At 38.5% G+C, this 18,458-nt stretch overlaps 1 protein-coding gene across 1 annotated transcript in view; it reads left to right on the top strand.

Moving 5' to 3' along the window:
* The window catches only part of Dennd6a (DENN domain containing 6A), a 61,871-nt gene that overhangs the window by 25,687 nt on the left and 17,726 nt on the right, over positions 1-18,458 (top strand). Inside the window, exons 6-12 of the mRNA XM_048355993.1 lie at positions 1,352-1,457; positions 2,502-2,581; positions 3,964-4,026; positions 4,764-4,819; positions 6,822-6,944; positions 8,430-8,525; positions 11,103-11,197. Coding sequence (XP_048211950.1) covers positions 1,352-1,457; positions 2,502-2,581; positions 3,964-4,026; positions 4,764-4,819; positions 6,822-6,944; positions 8,430-8,525; positions 11,103-11,197 — 619 coding nt within the window. The remainder of the gene's footprint in view (positions 1-1,351; positions 1,458-2,501; positions 2,582-3,963; positions 4,027-4,763; positions 4,820-6,821; positions 6,945-8,429; positions 8,526-11,102; positions 11,198-18,458) is intronic.

Here is an 18,458-nt window from a genome sequence, read left to right as displayed (position 1 = left end):
AGGCCTCTATCACTTAAGCCATGGCCCCTGCCCTCTTAAAAAAAGAGAGAGAGAGAGAGAGAAAGAGACTGAGCTCTGTTAAATCCCAGCTATCAGGACATACTTTTTCCATTTGTAATCAGAATTTGCTCTGATTACTAATTGATGGTGGATGCAAAGGTGAAGAGTGGTTTTTAAGGAAAACATTGTTTAAAATCAGCAGTGTAGTCTGTATCTGAAGTGATCAAAATATAAAGCCACAATTTCTAAGTATATGGCTATGAGGGTTAGAGACATGGCTCAAGTAGTAGAGCACAAGCAAGCTGAATGAGCACAAGGTTCCTGATTTCAAGCCTTGGGACTGGAAACAAAAGCAAAACAAACCTCCCTCCCTACCAGTTCTAAGTATTATTTGGCTATGACAAATGATGTGTATAACATAAAGAGTCATAGGTTTTTGGGAAAAGAATCACAACTTTTCTTTCCTTAACAGGAAGACATTATATGTGTAACTGCTAATATTGCTGGACTACAGATAACAATACTAGGTTTTGGAAATTTGCTTATGCCTTTAGTTCTTAAGGTGTGGTAATAAGGTTAATTTTTCTTTTTTGTATGTGTTGGTACTGAGATTTGAACTTGGCTTCTTCATTCAAGCTTGCTTGGCCTCTTCATTCAATCTTGCTTGGCTTCCTTACTTGATAGTCTGGTGCTCTACAACTTAACTTGACACCTCCTGTTTGACTTTTTGCTGATTATTTTGGAGATAAGAGTCTCATGGGTCGGGCTGGGGATATGGCCTAGTGGCAAGAGTGCTTGCCTCTTATACATGAGGCCCTGGATTCAATTCCCCAGCACCACATATACAGAAAATGAAAAGAAGTGGCGCTGTGGCTCAAGTGGCAGAGTGCTAGCCTTGAGCAAAAAGAAGCCAGGGACAGTGCTCAGGCCCTGAGTCCAAACCCCAGGACTGGCCAAAAAAAAAAACAAGAGTCTCATGGGCTTTTCTGCCTAGGTTGGCTTTGAACCATGATTCTCCATATCTACAGGTGTGAGCCACTGGAGCCCAGCTTGCTTGCATTTTTTGGCGGGGGGGGGGGGGGGTGCAACATTGGGATTTGAACCTGAACTCCATGCTTGCCAGTCAGGCATCTTACCACTGGAGCCAAAGCTCCATTCCTAACATTTTGCATTCTGCAGCTATGATTTTGTGTTTCTTTTTTTACCAATTGCGTTAAATGTCATTTGATCTCAAATTCTATGCTTACTGCTTAATTTAGCTTTTTAATACAAGACATAAATAGTAAACATAAATTACAATCATTAGGCAATTAAAATTGCTTCATTAAAATTGTTTCTTTTCTTTCCTTAGTCATTGGTTTTGATCAGCAAACTACCTTACATTCACTTTTTTCACACCGTGCTCAAACAGATAGCGCCAGAGTATTTCGAAAAGAATGAGCCTTATTTGGAGGCAGGTAAGTTAAGCACAGTGTTCTTAATGAAGGAGTCCTAAAGTTTGCTGGAAATGTGTGGCAAAATTAGTTGACCTTTTCAAATATCAGAAAAAGAACTTAAAGGTTCTATGGGTGACATACAAAACTATTTGGCATCTTTACCTAAAAACATGAACTACGGTTATCTGTTGTCTTCTCCAATAACATAGATCATTTCTGTTTATTAGGATAACAATAACTTTTAATCAGATATTTTAGAATATCCTTGAGCAGAAATCCTTAGTGTCTTGATAAATATGGAGACCTCTGCCAGGTAATGTGAAGTCAATTCTAGTGGTAATAAATGAATAAGAAAATTCCTTATAAGCCTATTTATTGCTTTCAAGAGATTTATTAACTAATTTACATCCTATAATGTACATATTTCTGAGAGAAGTGTAAGATATTTTATAATTTAAAATGCTTTTTTGTTGTTGTTGGTGGTGGTCATGGGGCTTGAACTCTGGGCCTGGGTGCTGTCCCTGAGCTCTTCAACTCAAGGCTAGTGGTCTACCACTTGAGCCACAGCACCACTTCTGGTTTTCTGGTGGTTAATTGGAGATAAAAGCCTCATGGACTTCCCTGCCTGGGCTGGCTTTGAGTCTCAAGCCTCATCTCAGCCTCCTGAGTAGCTAGGATTGATTACTTTTTTTTGGTTTTGTTTTGTTTTCTGCTGGTCCTAGGGCTTGAACTTAGGACCTGAGTACTGTCCCTGGCTTCTTTTTGCTCAGGACTAGCACTCTACCACTTGAACCACAGTGCCACTTCTGGCTTTTTCTATATATGTGGTGCTGAGGAATTGAATCCAGGGCTTCATGTATAGGAGACGAGCACTTTACCACGAAGCCATATTCCCAGCCCTGTTAAGTACTTTAAAAAAAATTTTACTTTTCTTTTACTTTCCATTCTTCCAAGCATATTTCTCTTGCCTTGTAGAAAATGGAATTCTAATTTCTAACACACTACTTTAATACCTTAATATTTTTACTGATAGTAAGATTTTGTTTTGTTTTGTTTTATTTCCAGCTTGTAATGATGTTGATCGATGGCCTGCACCAGTGCCAGGAAAAACATTACATCTGCCTATTATGGGTGTAGTAATGAAGGTAATAGCTCATTCTCATTTGTCTCCTTTGTAAAGAAAAGTATAATAAGTTCACACATGGGTTTGCTTTTAACTTTGTAATAACATTTAGTAGTATTACTGCATTCTCCTTTTTGTAATTGATGTGAGATATTATAGAAATGCCACCATTCAACCTATTTCACAGAATCACTATTATACACCACCAATGTAGTCTTTGTCATTCCTGTGTACCATGCTATTTCCTAGAATTCTGCATCTCCATGACCCTAACAATGCCTCCTGAGAAGAATGGTATAAACTAGTTAAATTAGGATAAATTAGAAAGACTGTTGATTCTCAGTCCTGAAAGGCCTTTTTAACATGTAATTTAAGAACATGTTGGAAGCTGGGTGCTGGTGGCTCACATGTGTAATCTCCTAGCTAAGGATTTGAGGATAATGCTTATGCTATCCTGGTCAGGAAAGTCTGTGAGACTCTTTAAGTCCAGTTAACCACCAAAAGGCTGGGAGTGGAGCCGTGACTCAAGTGGTAAAGTGAGGAGAAAAAAAAAAAAAAAGCAGCTCAGGGACAGCACCGAGGCCCCAGATTTCAAGCCTCAGGAGCAGCACATACAAACCAAACATGTTCCTTCTGTGGCATTCTCTGTAATGGTGTTTTCGTTTTGTTTTACTTTGTTTTTAAGAAATGTGTGTTTTACTCATAAGTTTTATATGAGTATGCTTTCATAAGTGCTTCACAATACACTTACCAAGCTGGGATTGTTTTGGACAATGTTATTTAATTAAGAATTAAAACTTATTTACTGGAGATTGAACCCAGGGCCTCATGCATGTTAGGCAAGTGTGCCACATCTCCAGCTTTTTAAAAAATTTCATTTTATTTTGAGACAATCTCGTTAACTTTACTTGGGCTGACTTGAAACTCCTTGACACTTGAAGTCCTCCTGCCTCCACCATCAAGTAGCTGGGAATATAGTCATGAGCCACAACTGTGTTTTCTGTTTAGATGTACTCTTTCTTCCTTAGGAAATCTCTTAAAATAATAATGAGATCCCTGGGATGAGAGTTCTCATTGTTTCCTTTTGGACTCATCTACAAGTTTGGCAGGCTTGAGAGGGTGTGTTTGGGTGTGGGTATATTAATGAAGCAAAGACTGGAACAATAAACAGGAAACAGTATGAGGTTGATGTCCTTTTTGTTTTTCAGCATATTGCTTCTCAGTAGGTTAGAGATTTCTATGTTTATGGGCATGAAGACCTTGGTTCAGTTACTTTCTGCTATGACTAAAAATAAATATAATCTTAGCTTCATAATCTCAGCAAATCCTTTTTGGCAGAAGTATAGAGTGCTTTTGAACATTTCCTTTTTAGCCAAATATAATTTCTTCTCTTTCTCTTTTAAGGTACGGATTCCCACATGCCACGACAAACCTGGAACAACTCAGATAGTACAGTTAACTCAGCAGGTAGTGTGGTATTATTATATAAATATCACAGAATGTTTTTTACTGCAAATGCAGTGTCTTGGGTTTATTATATATTTCCGAATATTATTGAACTATCCCCTTAGATAATTTTTTAGTAAATTGATAACAAAGTTTCTATCACAAATTAGTTTTTGTTACTATTGCAGAAAAACTGTAGAACCCAGAATTTATTATGTAATTGTGAGGACAAGAGGACAGTAAATATGTTTTGGGTTAATTTTGTCAAAACCTTTTATTTTAGAAGAGTGGACTCGTAGACTTCTGATTTTAGGATACTTAGTTAGGTTTCTGTAATTAGGGTTTTATTTTTTTCTGAAAGCAATACCTGTTCAGTAGGGTTGAATTTTTTACTTGAAATGTTTTATCTGGTATATTAGCACTTCCTTTGTTCTCTAAATTCAGTAACAATGGAGAACAGTAGGGACACCAATATTTCCTGTTGCATATGTTCACTAATATTAGCGGAAGCATATCATGCAGTTGTGAACTAACCTCATGTCTGATTAATTATATTTAGTGTCTGTGTTTTCCTCTCTCCTCTGCTGCATTGTGGGAGATTGAAAAGACCCATTTTTCTCTTTCTGGTTGCTCCTGGATAAATCTTAAAAAAGTAGACAGGGCAGCATCATTTAATAATTATGTGATATGTAGGCATATTTTAAAAGTCAGTTTCTACAAATTTTAGTGAAATTCTCCATTTTATTTTTATCTTTCAGTCAGACACAAACATATCTGTTATTTTACCTACTGTTCATGAGGTGGATCTTTTCAGGTAAAAGCTAAAAAATTTTTTGTCATGTTTAGTTTCTATTACTTTGTGATTTTATTAATTTTTGTTGTTCCATAGGATATGGAAAAATTGGGAGAAAATACTTTGGGGGGGTATGCGTGTGCATGTGTATGTGTATGTGTATGTGTGTGTGTTTGTATGTACTGAGAATTGAACTTAGGGGCTTTGTACTAATTATCTGTGTTTGGGGTAGGTAATTACCCCCAACACTAACATCTTTGATTAGTATGGGTCTCTTTTCCTGAATATAAATTACATGTTATTGTTTTCAAAGTAGGACAGCTTTGTTGCTTTAATTTAATTCTCATTTCTCAAAAGATGAGAAAACTAAACCTTCAGAAATAATGAGAAAAAAACCTTGAGAAATAATCACACGTAGTGATAGTACTATGTTTAACTATGTTTAACATTGACTATCTGATTATTAATGCTTTTACCTCTGACAATAATTTATTTGATGTGGGTGGAGCTTTCATTTTGTTTATTGGTATGAGTGAGAATTTAAATGTGTATCAATTATTTATATTTTTACATTGAGACTCAGCTTAGAACAAAGAACAGAGACCTGAAAGATGTCTGATAAAGTTAATGATGAAATTAGGATAGGGTCCCTTGTTCCCCCTTTCAGTTGGCCAAGGATTTAAAATAAATATATGTACATATATATTAAATAACATATATGCTGGGCTAAATCTACACCTCCTTCCGTGTAGAGATCCTGGGCCTATTTGCCCCCTCCATGTGGTCCCCTTTCGCTCTCAATGCATATCCTCTGGCCAGTAGGAAGTAATGCAGGAGCGAGGGCCACGGGCAGCCTTGGTCAGCATGTGATTTCGAGAATGCCCTCCCCCCTCCCTACACTCGCCTAGGAGGCCGGGTTAGCATGGACACCTCAGAGAAGCTTCAAGGAGTGTTCTCTTTATTCAAGGGAGGGGCTAACAGACTTATAGCAGTAATGACGAGTGAAGGAGAGGTACTGACCAGGTGCTAACGATAGGCTAATGAGCATGTCCATCACGGTGATGTCACGGAACTTCCCGCAGAGGCGGAGACCACAGCCCGCAGAACTGCCTCCTTGGGCTCGGCCTGGCGCCATTATGATATTACACGTGGCCGAGGTGGAAGGTGGGGCTGGTTTGCTATCTCTTCCGGTAGAATCCGGAAGGAGGTAGGACTACTGGCTAGCAGCCAGCCGTCCCCTACACATATACATATATTATTGTTCTCAATGCCACCCTTTCCATCATTCTCCTCCATTTTCCACCTCCTATTCCTACCCTCAAGTTACATAGTTCAGTTTTTACATAATGTACATTGAATATAATGACTATATTTGCTCACTTTTACTCCTTCCATTTGTGTGCCCTCTCCTTCCCTTACCACCCCCCCCCCAATGTTGCCACTTCCTCGTATTCATTTTGTTAAACAGTTCATTAGTTGTTAAGAGGAGTTACATCTTTGGACTCTTCTCCCTTAGCATACCACCCTTTGGTCAGGGTGGATCTATATGCATAAAACCCTTTGTATGCTATATAGATGTTTGTGTTTTACATCTAGCTTCCACACATGAGAGAAAACATGCTAGGTCAAGGATTTCTATAAAATGATTCTGTAGGCTGTGACTTTGATTCATCTATCTTGAGCACAGAAATAGCCCTTTCATTTTGTTTTTAAGTTGAGAAGGGGAGTTTTCTGAAACAGGAAACAGTTTAAAATTATATGCTTTTATTGAACTTTGTCAATTATTCTGTGTGCTGATATATTGCAATGTTATGAAAATTAGAATGAGTCAAATTGGTACAAATGTATGTAAAAAGAATTTATAACTTTATTCATTTCCATGTCCTAAATTAATTTGTTCATCAGATCAAGAATCAAAAGAAGGAAGAATTTTTATCAAAACATTTTACTATGATTATGTGTGAATTTAAAAAGCAAGATTGGATAAATAACAGAGTATTTCTACCATGGAAATGCCTTCTAGGTGTTTCTGCCCAGTTTTCCTTCATAGTCAGATGCTTTGGGAACTAGTGCTGTTGGGGGAGCCCCTCGTGGTCATGGCGCCATCCCCATCGGAGTCCTCAGAGACTGTACTGGCTCTTGTTAAGTGAGTATATTTGGCTCCTTGGGGTGATAGTTGCAGCACTTTATCATCTGTGGTACATTTCCCCATACATTATGGCATCGAGCCACATAACAGTGTCATATGGTAGCACTTATTATATAGCACTGGGTTTTTTTTGTTTTGTTTTGTTTTTGTTTTTGCTAGTCCTGGTGCTTAGACTCAAGGCCTGAGCACTGTCCTTGGCTTCTTTTTGCTCAAGGCTAGCACTCTTATCACTTGAGCAACAGTGCCACTTCTGGCTTTTTCTATATATGTGGTGCTGAGGAATCGAACCCAGCGCTTCATGTGTCTGAGGCAAGCACTCTACCACTTGGCCATATTCCTAGCCCTATAGCACTGTTTTAAGGATGATAAAACTGGTTCTGATTCCATGAGAGCTAGAACCATGTTTTCATTGTGCTGAGTGATAAGCATATTTCATTGACTTACATGAAGTTAGTCTTTGACAAATGTATGGCCAGTGTTTGATCACAGGTACATAGTTAGTAAATGGTAGAGTCAGAATTTCATTCTTTTGCCCCAAGACCAGTGGTTTGTCTTTTTTTTTTTTCCTGGTACTTAGGACCTTGACATATCTAGATGACTACTCTGCCACTGAACTTTACTCCATCTCTTTATTTTGAGCCAGAGTCTCACTAAGTTCCTAAGGCTGACCTCCAACTAGGTCTATGGGCCAGGCAGGACTTGAACTTGTAATCTTCCTGCCTCAGCCTAGCTAATCATACCAGTATTTTTCTTTTTCTTTTTTTTTTTTTTTTTTGGCCAGTCCTGGGGCTTGGACTCAGGGCCTGAGCGCTGTCCCTGGCTTCTTTTTGCTCAAGGCTAGCACTCTGCCACTTGAGCCACAGCGCCCCTTCTGGCCATTTTCTGTATATGTGGTGCTGGGGAATCGAACCCAGGGCCTCATGTATATGAGGCAGGCACTCTTGCCACTAGGCCATACCCCCAGCCCATACCAGTATTTTTCGATATGCTCCATATTACATAATTTCATTTGTGTTTGTTTTTGTTTTTGTTTTGTGATATTAGGGTTTGACCTCAAGGCCTTGTGCTTTCTAGGTAGGTGTTCTACCAACTGGAGCCATGTCTGTCAGTGATCTTTTTTGTTTTAGTTATTTTTTTGAGTAGGTTCTCACATTTATGCCGCAGTCAGCTTAGAGTGTCAGCCTCCTGTTTATGCTTTCATGTAGCTATGACATGTGAATACCACCACAGCTATATTGGTTGAGACAGGAATCTTGTGAACTTTTTGCCCAGTCTGGCCTTAGCTTGAGGAGGTGTGATTACAGGTATGAGCCACTGTACATGACTCCATTTGTGCTTTTAGTCTTCTAAGATGAGTTTATCATTTATTGAAATAAAACTTTTCATTGGGTATATATATTTATATGTAGCTATTTCATAATTATGAAGTAAAACCTTTAATTTTGGTGTTTTTTTGTTTTACATGTACTTCCTGCTCCACAGCTCTATCTCTCCATTAAAATACTTCAGTGATTTCCGGCCTTATTTTACGATTCATGATAGTGAATTCAAAGAGTATACTACCCGTACACAAGCTCCGTGAGTAAACAGAATAACTTTTATTGGCAAGGTATTACCTTTATGGCCAAAATTATATAGAATTATTCTGGTATTAAAAATTAAATTTTAAACTGATTTGTTGAATGAAACTTTTTGTATAACCACCTAAAGATAATAGTTTTTTAATTAAAAAATTAGAAACTTTAATTTATTGCTAAATTGATTTTTATAAAGGAACATTTAAGAAGCTACTGGTAATACAGTAACTTACTTTATGTGACCAATTTTAGTTGATAGAATCAGTATTGTGATTAATAGCCATCAGACTTGATTCTACTGTTATGAATAATCTAAGCTGTAGAAGGAAAAAAATCTTACCTTTTTCCTTTCAATACCTGTTATATTATTTATCTTCTTTTTATAGCCAGGTTTTAGAACAACAGCAGCAACAGAAATCTGTATTTCCTCATTTTCTAGTATTTTCACCAATAGCTGCAGACTGACTTCTTAATAGCTACTGACTCTGTTTTCAAATATCATATTGAACTTTGCATCCAAAGCCATCAATGCACTACTCTTGCCAGGCATGGTAACACATGCTTATAAAACTTGTATTAAGAGGATCCTGAGTTCATAGCCAACTTGTGCTATGCAGTAAAACAAACAGACACACCCAGAAAAAAAACGCACAACACAAAAAAAATCTTCATTAATGCCTCATTCTATAACTACCTTACTAACATTTTCTACTTCGTTTTTGTGGATTATTTTTTGGTGAGCTTTTTATTTTTGTTCCAGTACTGGGACTTACCCTGGGTGAGTCTTGACTTTCTTTTTGCTCAAGGCTAGCACTCTACAATTTGAGCTACAGTTCCACTTCCAGCATTTTGGTGGTTAATTGGAGATAAGAGTCTCATGGATTTTTCTACCCTGGCTGGCTTCAAACGTTGATCTTTAGATCTCAGCCTCCAGATTAACTAGGATAACAGACATGAGCCACCAGTACCCTGCTTGTTTTTGTTGTTGTTGTTTAAATGAGATAGAGTAGTTGTAGGCCGGCTTCAAACTTGTCATCCCTTTGTTTCTGACTCCCAAGTGCTAGGAACAGAGGTGTACACTACTTTACCCAGCTACATTTATAGTTTTGACCTTGAAAGTGTTTTAATCCTTGATTCTGCTCCCTCCTGCCTGACTGCTTGTACATTTTAATCTCTTTGGCAGATAGTTTCTCTTAACCTCTTAAATTTTGATATTCTCCAGTATTGTGTTCTGATTCTGATTCTGACAGATAATTCTATACAATCTTCTGAGACCCTACTAATGACTAAAATATAGATTTTCTTGCTTCAGATCTCTGCAAGATCCAGACCTATAATCTAGTTTTTTTTTTTTGTTTTTTTTTGGCCAGTCCTGGGCCTTGGACCCTTAGGACCCTTGGCCAGTCCTTGGGCTTTGGACAGTCAGGGCCTAAGCACTGTCCCTGGCTTCTTCCCGCTCAAGGCTAGCACTCTGCCACTTGAGCCACAGCGCCGCTTCTGGCCGTTTTCTGTATATGTGGTGCTGGGGAATCGAACCTAGGGCCTCGTGTATCCGAGGCAGGCACTCTTGCCACTAGGCTATATCCCCAGCCCCTATAATCCAGTTTTTGTTGTTGTTTTGCTTAAACATATTGAATCTATACTTCTTAGTGGCATATGAAACTGAGTATGTTCAAACTGAATTCTTTTTTCTCCTTAATTTCTCCCTCCCTCCCTCCCTCCTTCCCTCCCTCCCTCCCTCCCTCCCTCCCTCCTTCCTTCCCTCCTTCCCTCCCTTCCCCTCCCCTCCCCTCCTTTGCTCCTTCCCTCCCTCTGGCCTTCTTTCCTTCCTCCTTCTTTGATATGGTTCATATCAAATTTTAACCAAAATCTGTCAATTAACCATCCCAAAGTATGTCTCTGTCTCTAGCTTTTCTCACATCCACTGTTGCATTCTTCCCAACACCTCCTCTTTTACTTGTATAGGGTATCTTTTAGTTTTCTCTATAATGATCTTTCTCTTCATATGGCATACCTCCACTTCATTTTTCTCTCCTTTTCCTAGAACATCAAAATTTCTTAGCATATCCGTTTGGCATTGCTATCTACTCTCATTTCTGACTATCATCCTTCCCACGTTGTGCTCTAGTAATGTGGAAGTATGTGCTATGTGTACAGTATGATCTCACCTCAGTGGGAAGCACATATTGTTGGTTCTCCTGTATCACCCTTCCCCCCATTATCTGCTTGGCAGATACCGTTCATATCTTGTGTTAGTGTCATCTTGGTGAGGTATCCTTTAATTCCTTCACAGACCATGTCTTCTCATCTGTGATTATTGTGACATTTTGTTATACCTTCATTATCTTTAATTTTAGGCATCATGATAAGGCATGTATACCCTTCTATCTTTGTGCAGTTTTAGGGCCATATATTTTCATTTTTATATGCATAGTATTAAATATGTTGCCTGGCATATAGTTAATGTAAGTAAAAGAAAATGTATACAGTGTTAACTCAAAAGAAGTTGTAAATTATTCTTCACTAGTTTAACATTCATATTTTTCTCATCTCTTTTTTGTTTTGTGTTTTTATATAGGCCCTCGGTCATATTAGGAGTAACCAATCCATTTTTTGCTAAAACACTCCAGCACTGGCCACACATTATTCGAATAGGAGACCTTAAACCTGCAGGTAAAGTACAAACTTGGTATTTTATTTGAAATATGTAGTATGACCAGACAGATGTGTTTCTTTCCCTTTGTTTCTTTTTTTTAATCACTTATCTACTTTTTATGTTACTAGCAACTTTGAGGCAATCAATGTAAAGATATAACATCCTGCTAAAATATGTTTATAAGTCACATGTCCTCATATCAAAAAACAGGGCTGGGGATATGGCCTAGTGGCAAGAGTGCTTGCCTCGTATACATGAGGCCCTGGGTTCAATTCCCCAGCACCACATATACAGAAAACGGCCAGAAGTGGCACTGTGGCTCAAGTGGCAGAGTGCTAGCCTTGAGCAAAAAGAAGCCAGGGACAGTGCTCAGGCCCTGAGTCCAAGCCCCAGGACTGGCCAAAAAAAAAACAAAAAAAACAAAAAAAAAAACCTATTCTGATGTAAACATTGAATTATAGCAAAATAAAGCCTCAAATATTTCAGTTTTTTTATTTTATAAGCTCAATAAGATTGCGATTTCCAGTACTACATGAAGAAAATCTTATAGAAAACTAGAATTATGCTGGGCACCGGTGGCTCACACCTGTAATCCTAGCTATCAAGAGACTGAGATATAAGGGTCGCAGTTCAAAGCCAGCCCTAGCAGGAAAGTCTGTGAGACTCTTATCTCTAATTAACCACTAGAAAACTGCAAATGGTGCTGTGGCTCAAAGTAGTAGAGCACTAGCCTTGAGCTGAAGAGCTCTGGGACAGCGCCTGGGCCCAGAGTTAAGCCCCACGACCGGCCAAAAAACCAAAACCAAAACCAACCAAACAAAAAACAACTAGAATTATGCCAGGCGCCTGTGGCTCATGCCTATAATCCTAGTTACTCAGGAGACTGAGATCTGAGGATTGCAGTTTGAAACCAGCCTGAGCAGAATAGTCCCTGTGAGACTCTTATCTTCAATTAACCACTCAAAGGCCAGAAGTAGTGCTGTGGCTCAAGTTGTAGAGCTCTAGCCTTGAGCTGAAAAGCTAAGGGACAGTGCCCAGGTCTTGAGTTCAAGACTCACAACCAACCAAAATAAAAACAAAAACAAAAAACTATAATTATTCTGGACTTGGCACAAAATTCTTAGATAAGTCTCAAAACAAGTACTATACATCCTTGTGGCATTGGTGTTGATTAAGGGAGTTCTCAAAAGGTGGTGCTTTGCTTTTTTCTTTTTTTGGCCAGTCCTGGAGCTTGAACCCAGGGCCTGGGCACTGTCCCTGAGCTTATTTTGCTCAATGCTAGCAGTCTACCACTTGAGCCACAGTGCCACATCTGGCTTTTTCTGTTTATGTGGTACTGAGGAATAGAACCCAGGGCTTCATGCGTGTTAGGCAAGCATCCCACCAATAAGCCACGTTCCCAGCCTGGTGCTTTTCTTGATGAGAAGACATATAGAATGTATCAGGCACTATCTCTGATGTGTGGTGCTTTCACTATCTTCATAGTATAGTGTGATGTGCTGAGATTTTTAATTTTGATGAAGTTCAATTTATAGAATTTTCTTTTATTGTTTATAGGTGTATGTTATTCATGGAATACCATTTATTGTTTGATTATGAATGGTACATTACTTAAGACAATTTTGGCTCCTTGAGACCCATTATATATACCACAGATTTTACAACACAAACCCCCTGCTTATGATTGTGGCTTTAAAAAATGAAAACACTTTGAGAAGATTTGTAAAACTTTAACAGAAGCATCTTCTATATACCAGGAGAGAAGATATAGCAAAACTGAATTATGTTCTCTTAGGTCCAGAAAGTTTGCAGCTATAGTAGAAATGTACTTTTGTTTATAGCCCTTCCAGGAGAAGCTGTAGGCATACAGGAATGACATAGTGCCTTCTTAGTAAGTGTGAGGCCCTGATTTCAAACTCCAAAATGACCAAAAAAACAAACCCAAAGCCAAGACAAACAACTGTGACAATAAAAAGACTCATTATTCCCTTTGAAGTCTTTAATTCTCAGTTCTCATTTCCTATGCAGGGAGCAAGGAACATTTCTCTTTCTTTTCTATTTCTCCCCACTTTTCCTATTATACTAAAATAAGTCTTGGCTAAAACTTTCAAAAAACAAAAAGAAAATTGTAGAAAAGGATTAGTCTTAGTGTAGAGAAATTACTTTTTTGGATTATCTCTATTTGGCTCATATACCTCTTTTTAAATGGAGATATGTTATTTTAGGGTAATGGCATTTGAACATCTATTCCTCAGTGAGAAAATAAATTCTACTGGTTTATTATTCTAATTATTACCTGGTAATTGACCAGATACGGGGTTTGATGATTTCACAGGAGAGAAATTAACGTACTAGGCCTACATCAAAGATCTCTGTAAAAATACAGAGGTGCAATAAGGATGACTTTTGAACAATCTTATATGTGCATTGTATACAATAGACATTTGACTGCTTTGAAATTAAAATAAATACTTGTAACTTTGGTTTGTTTTCTGGCTTTTGTGTTTTTTTTTCCCCAGAGCTCTCTGACACCCATTTTATTTTACTTTTTGTAATAGGCAACTTTCTTTATGATTAGTGTTCTTTATAGCTATATTTTCAGAATTATGTCTGTAGTGTTAGTGTTCAGTTTATGTCTTACACCTGATGAGGGCTTCTGAATGAAAGAGGAGTTAATGTGAGTGAAGATTGCTACTCTGATTGTGTTCAGGTCATTCCAGTTTTTGAAAAAACATAAATGTGGCTAAAGGTATAGCTCAAAATGGTAGAGCTTTTGCTTGGCAAACAAACACAAATTCAAACCCCAGTGCCATGTATTATTACATGAACATAATGCTAATTTATTCTCTGCCTGGGGTTCAATTTCTTCTTTACATGGTGAGTTTCAGGAAATAATATGTTGTGATAAACAGCACCAATGGATAGAGGAGTTGGTGGTCCTTTGGGACTTGGGGAAACTAAGTGTAAGCTCTTAAGCTTCCTCAAAGATTGTGGTTTTTACACTTGACATTCTTTAGATTCTTAGAATCCGAGGCAGACAAATGACTTTATCTATTAAATATGTTTAATTTGTGGTTATTAAAAAAAGTTGGCCAGAAGTGGCGCTGTGGCTCAAGTGGTGGAGTGCTAGCCTTGAGCAAACAGAAGCCAGGGACAGTGCTCCTGCCCTGAGTATAAGGCCCAGGACTGGCCAAAAAAAAAAAAAAAAACTAATAAAAATAAATAAATAGAGTTGGGATAACAAGTTTCCCCAAACTTTGTGGCAAGGAAAACCACAAATTCAACATGAGATATTCTCATAAGAATTCTTACATGAGGGGCTGGGAATATGGCCTAGTGGCAAGAGTGCTTGCCTCCTACACAAGAAGCCCTGGGTTCGATTCCCAGCACCACATATACAGAAAATGGCCAGAAGTGGCGTTGTGGCTCAAGTGGCAGAGTGCTAGCCTTGAGCAAAAAGAAGCCAGGGACAGTGCTCAGGCCCTGAGTCCAAGGCCCAGGACTGGCCAAAAAAAAAAATTCTTACATGAGAATAGATATACTAAGTTGACAAAGAAAAAGCTGGGCCAATGAATAAAAAATATTTCAAAAACCTGAATTGGCTTCTTCTTTCTCTCAGTCTGCCCCAGAAGTGGATCAGTTTTACTCTAGTAACTCTTTTGCCTCTTTCCCCGCTGCCTTGCTGCAGGTTATTTATCTGCCAGATGCATTGTTTAACTAGTCTTTTCTCCCTTGTGCTTCAGACTGCTCGGTGCAATATCACAATCTGCCCTTCGTAGGAGACCTGGCTGGCTGGCTCAGCCTTGTGGTTGTGACACACACTGTCGCCACCTGGTGGCTCTGTGTTAAAATGAAGATTTCATCATCTTTTACTTTCCTCACTGTTTATTCCTAGTCTGTGCTTTCAATGTCTTTTCCTTATACGTCAGACAGCATTGTAATTCCTCTTGATCTGACAGTGTTTGGCTAGCTTCATCTCCTCTCCTCTAGCTTCTCATTCCTGCTTGTAGGGTATGGTGGTTAAGTGTGATAGCTCTAAAGTTGGATTGCCCTCTCTAATGTCCTGGCTTAAGCATGTTATCCCTGTTGTTTATGCTTTGATTTCTTAATTTGTGATATAACCCGTTGTCAGCTTAGTTAAGGTTTGAAGATTAAATGTAGTAATTTGCACAGTGTTCTTTTTTAAAATGATTTTTAACTTATTTTTATTGTAAAGGTGCTGTACAGAGAGTTTACAGTTACACAGGTCAGGTTCTTAGTACATTTCTTTTTACAATGTCACCTTTTCCCTTGTTTTACACAATATTCTTACAGCAGAGACTAGAGTATTCATGTTCTTCATATTCCTCGATATAGCTCTTTATCTAAAAGGTCTTTTCCCTTCTCACAATAACAGACTTAAGATAATTTTTTTTTTGTTGGTACTGATGTTTGAACTCAGCTGGCCTTCTACCACTTCTGTGCTTCAAAGGCCCACGTGTATGTGATTTTTCTTTCTTTCTTTTTTTTTTTTTTGGCATGGGGCTTGAGCTCTGGGCCTGGGCGCTGTCCCTGAGCTGTTCAGCTCAAGGCTAGCATTCTACCACTTGAGCCACAGTGCCACTTCCATTTTCTGAGTGGTTTATTCGAGATAAGAGTCTCATGGACTTTTCTGCCCATGCTGGCTTTTGAACCAGCATCCTCAGATCTCAGTCTCCTGAGTAGCTAGGATTACAGGCATGAGTCACCAGCACCTGGCTCATATTTTTAAAAAAATTAAGTGTTATTACAAAGGTGATGTACAGAGGGGTTACAGTTACATAAGTCAGGTAAAGAGTACATACATTTCTTTTTGGACAGTATTAACCCTTCCCCCTCTCTCTCCCTGTTTTTTCCTCTTGTTCCCACCCACAAGTTATATAGTTCATTTTCAACTTAGTGTCTAGTGAGTATCACTGCTATATATATTGACCCTTTGTCCCTCCATTTTTGTGCCCCTCCTCACCCTTCCAAAGACAAATAAGCAAGACAAAAAGAAAAGAAAATGAAAACAGCAACAAAGAAATAAAGCCCTTATTTCTATTTCCTGAAAAGACTCACTTGTTTTATTTCTCTTATAAAACTGGTGGCTCACGCCTGTAATCTTAGCTATTCAGGAGGCTGAGATCTGAGGATCATGGTTCAAAGCCATCCGGGGCAGGAAAGTCCGTGAGACTCATTTCCAATTTATCACCAAAAAAACCTGGCAGTGGCTCTGTGGCTCAAAGTGGTAGGGTGCTAGCTTTGAGCAAAAGCCCTCAGGGACAGGGACCAGGTCCTGCATTCAAGCCCCATGGCAGAAAAACAAAATCCAAAAAGCAAAACAAAATAAAAATTGCTTAAATGTCACCTTCTTCCAGAATTCTCAGCAAATTCCTCACTTTTATTTGGCCAGGACACTCTTCTGTACAATCTTTTTTCTGTCTAGCAAATATTCCTTTGTATTCTTAATTATTATTCCTTGTCATATTTCACCATTATACTGTGCCATTTTGTATCAGGGCTTAGCTATTTATTCCTATATGATAAGTACCTTACACTTCCTAATATTTTTGAACCAATAAAAAGTCTATAAAGACTTATAAAATGCATGCTTTTTTATTTTTCTTATTTATTGTCAAAGTGATGTACAGAGAGGTTACAGTTTCATACGTTAGACCTTGGCTACATTTCTTATACTGTTTGTTACCTCCTCCCTCATTCCCCCCTCCCTCTTCCCCCTTCCCCCTTCCCCTCTTCCCCTTTCCCTCTCCCCCCATGAGTTGTTCAGTTGGTTTACACCAGATGGTTTTGCAAGTATTGCTTTTGTAGTCGTTTGTCTTTTTATCCTTTGTCTCTCGATTTTGATATTCCCTTTCTAATACCAGTTCTAATACCAGTATATACAGTTTCCAATGTACTCAGATAAGATACAGTGATAGTGCCGGTACAACCACAGGAAGGGGATACAAGAGGATCATCAACAATAGAAGCTACGGTTTCACATGGCATGTTGAAAGTAATTACAACAGTGATGTATCACTCGTTTCCATAACATAGAGTTCATTTTAGCATCATCTTTGCATGACTTTTTTTTTTTTTTTTTTTTTTTGCCAGTTCTGGGGCTTGAAGTCAGGGCCTGAGCACTACCCCTGGCTTCTTTTTGCTAAAGGCTCTACTACTCTTGAGCCACAGCGCCACTTCCGGTGTTTTCTATTTATGTGGTGCTGAGGAATTGAACCAGAGCTTCATGCATGCTAGGCAAGTACTCTACTCTTAAGCCACAATCCCAGCCCCAAATGCATGATTGTGTTTCTCATAAATATCTTTAAAATTGTCAGGGAAGAATCAGCTATATTGTTTTGCATCAGTACTATTTTGCATCTCTTCTATAACCTTGAAATCATTTCAAAGTCAAGTTTATAAAATTTGTTTTATTTACCTGTTCTTAAAATTTTTTAACAATGTAAGATCATTAGTGAAAATGTTCCACATTCCTTGATGGCAAGTTTTAGAACATATTTCAATTACTACGTTTACTCTTCTGCAGTGAGGGGATGTATAGAGAATGAGAAAAAAAAAATCAATGATAGTAGGCGTGTTCATAACACTTTTTTTTTGGGGGGGGGGGCGTTGGTTGTAGGGCTTGAACCCAAGGTCTGAGCACTGTCTCTGAATTTTTTTATTTTTTATTTTTGCCAGTCCTGGGTCTTGGACTCAGGGCTTGAGCACCGTCCCTGGCTGCTTTTTGCTCAAGGCTACTCTGCCACTTGAGCCACAGCGCCACCTCCCAGCCCTCTCTGAACTTTTTTGCTCAAGGTTAGTGTTCTGCCACTTTTGAGCCATGGCTCCACTTCCAGTTTTTAGGTGCTTAATTGGAAATAAGAATCTCATTTTTTTAAAAAAAAGCTATGGACTTTCCAGCCCAGTCTGGCTTCAAACCATGATTCTCAGATCTCAGCCTCCTGAGTAGCTAGGATTACAGGTGTGTGCTACCAGCACTCAACTCATAACACTTTTAAGTGTGCAACTTGAGGCACTCTTCTTTTTTTTTATTAATTGGACATAAATTTTTTTACAAGGTGTTGTGCAAAGAGGGTGCAGTTACATAGTAGGGCAGTGTGTACATTTCTTGTGATATCTTACGACCTGTTTTTCTATCCCTTGTCTAGGTCAGGTTGACATATATGCAATATACAATGTATCAAGAACATATACAGTATTCACAGACTTGGTCTCTACTGTCTCTCCGTCTCCCTTTGTTAACAGTCATATATCAGG

This window comes from Perognathus longimembris, chromosome 10, assembly GCF_023159225.1.
Source record: "Perognathus longimembris pacificus isolate PPM17 chromosome 10, ASM2315922v1, whole genome shotgun sequence".
NCBI lineage: Eukaryota > Metazoa > Chordata > Mammalia > Rodentia > Heteromyidae > Perognathus > Perognathus longimembris.
Note: the sequence above shows the minus strand (reverse complement) of the source record. Positions and strands in the feature narration are given on the sequence as shown.